Source organism: Penaeus chinensis, chromosome 9 (genome assembly GCF_019202785.1).
Source record: "Penaeus chinensis breed Huanghai No. 1 chromosome 9, ASM1920278v2, whole genome shotgun sequence".
In the NCBI taxonomy this organism is placed as follows: domain Eukaryota; kingdom Metazoa; phylum Arthropoda; class Malacostraca; order Decapoda; family Penaeidae; genus Penaeus; species Penaeus chinensis.
In genome coordinates, this window is record NC_061827.1 from 5,824,349 (window position 1) to 5,826,848 (window position 2,500).

The 2,500-nt window shown below is 43.4% G+C and overlaps 1 protein-coding gene across 2 annotated transcripts in view; it reads left to right on the plus strand.

Moving 5' to 3' along the window:
- Window positions 1-1,541, plus strand: part of LOC125028731 (zinc finger protein 431-like) — a 13,970-nt gene extending 12,429 nt beyond the window's left edge. For both annotated transcript variants that reach the window (XM_047618211.1, XM_047618212.1), the window contains one exon: window positions 1-1,541. This exon is cut by the window's left edge and continues 1,112 nt beyond it. In XM_047618211.1, coding sequence (XP_047474167.1) covers window positions 1-472 — 472 coding nt within the window. In that variant the 3' untranslated portion in view covers window positions 473-1,541.
- Window positions 1,542-2,500: the final 959 nt, after the last annotated feature.

Here is a 2,500-nt window from a genome sequence, read left to right on the forward strand (position 1 = left end):
AAGTCACCTGACCTCGTACATTCAGCCAGTCCCACAACAAACTCCGCAACAGATGGCCCAGATCCCAACGTTAATGCTGTCTGGGGGGCCTGGCCAGCCAGCACGTGCCGCCAGACCTGCCAACAACTGCCAGAACCACACAGCACATGTACTGACGTTTGGAGGGAACAACCAGTGGCAGTCCTGGTGCTTCTGTGAAAGTCCAGCTATTCCAGAAGCACCACAACAAGTAATGGTCACCACTTCTGCAGCACCTGTTACTCTTCCAGTCACCACACACCAGCAACAAGTACAGCAGCAACAGGATCAGCAGCAGCAACAACAGCAACAGCAACAACAGCAAGTTGCGCCATTCACCATGTCAGTCAAAGCTCCTGCAATGCCAACACACATACAACTGCAGTTCCCATTTGGAGATGCACAGGCAGCAACTGGCCATACGCAGTGGGTATCAGGAGGCTGGGGAAAGTAATAGCAGAATTGCATGTAAGATGTTTTATATTTTTTTCCAAATTCAACTGCCAGATGTAAATCCATGTAACATAGTGTAACTACAATCAGAGGCCAGTAGGAGGCAAAAGAGGAACTGCATGAAGAGAGACTTAACTGCTCTGATGGTGGTAACATGAAGAAATTTTAATGTAATATATCAAACAGACCTGTCCAGGCTGCAAACGGCGCCTGTGCTTCTCAAAATACCTTAGTTACAATTAGAGGTGGTGTATATACTTGCCCTTCAGTGCAGTATCTGCAATGTGGGTTGAAGGTGAAGCAGTACAGTGATGATATTACTTGAATCATATTGTGTTTCATTATGTCCATGAATCCATGAAACGCAGTGATAATACAGCATAATGTCTGGTTAATGAATTGCAAGGCATTCCAGTAACTGTAGAGTATAAATGTGTATATAATATTCTCATTTGTAAATAGGCCTACATTAGGGAATTATGAGATGTACAGATGCAAGTGTGTATGATTTGTATATGTTTGCATGTTGTGATGAAGCTGAAATTTCTTATTGTCGTGCCAAAGGAATGACCAGTTAATGTGTGAATATGAATCGTCCATTGTAAGAAGAGATGGTGGAAAGCAAGAGGAAGAAGTGCAGTCAGATATAAAGTCCTAAAAGGAAAGTGAAGTGTGGAAGCAACTCCCCCGAAAAAAGAACGAGAAGGCTAAAAGCATTTTAATTTTCGTACGTAATTTCAATCTGTATGTTGTTCATTACAGTGTGTTTTTAATTTGACATGAAGCGTTTACTTGGGGTGTCGTGTGTAACTTTAATGCAGAGGATGTAAGTGTTACCATAACTTGAATCACAGACTTGTCGACTTGCTTACCTGTGTTTGCTCTCTTTTCAAATGATCATGGCCTGATAACATTGGCAGGTGCAAGTGACTGCAATATAAATACTTATGTTTTTGTTACTATCATTTTTAACCCTTTTAACTTATTTTGTATTCATTGAAATAGGATGATAGAATATGCAGTGCAATAATGATAATTGTATTTAGTTATTAAAGGCAGATCAAGTTTCATATTGGAGTATTAAAAGTATTTTGTTACACATCGCAATGTATTATGGTGCATCAGAATTGCAATATATATATATATTATTCCCCCCCCCCTCTCTCTCTCTCTCTCTCTCTCTCTCTCTCTCTCTCTCTCTCTCTCTCTCTCTCTCTCTCTCTCTCTCTCTCTCTCTCTCTCTCTCTCTCTCTCTCTCTCTCTCTCTCTTCCTCTCTCTTCCTCTCTCTTCCTCTCTCTTCCTCTCTCTTCCTCCCTCTTCCTCCCCCCCCTTCCTCTCTCTTCCTCCCCCCCCCCTTCCTCTCTTTCTCCTTTCTTCTTCCTCTCTCCCTTCTCCTTCTTCTCCTCCTCCTCTCTCCCCACCTTCTCCCTCTCCCTCTCCCTCTCCCTCTCCCTCTCCCTCTCCCTCTCCCTCTCCTTCTTCTCCTTCTTCTCCTTCTTCTCCTTCTTCTCCTTCTTCTCCCTCTCCCTCTCCCTCTCCCTCTCCCTCTCCCTCTTCCTCTTCCTCTTCCTCTTCCTCTTCCTCTTCCTCTTCCTCTTCCTCTTCCTCTTCCTCTCCCTCTCCCTCTCCCTCTCCCTCTCCCTCTCCCTCTCCCTCTCCCTCTCCCTCTCCCTCTCCCTCTCCCTCTCCCTCTCCCTCTCCCTCTCCTCTCCTCTCCTCTCCTCTCCTCTCCTCTCTTTTTTCCTTTGTCAGTCTGCTTGCCTTGTCTCGCATGGTATGAGGACCCTTTTAACAAGGAAAGCTGATTTTAAATTGAGGAAAATAGAGATAACCCATTTTTTTCTGGTGCTCGTTTCATTTGGATATAGATATAAAATCTGGCTTGATTAATAAAAGACTCATTTGTATAAAGAAAAAAAAAAAGTCTCCAATCTTGTGTGCAGAAAGCAGCACAAAATAGTAATATGAGGTTAAAAAAAATACACACGAAAAGACGGTTATGGTAGCATAGTAAACGGCATTGAAATT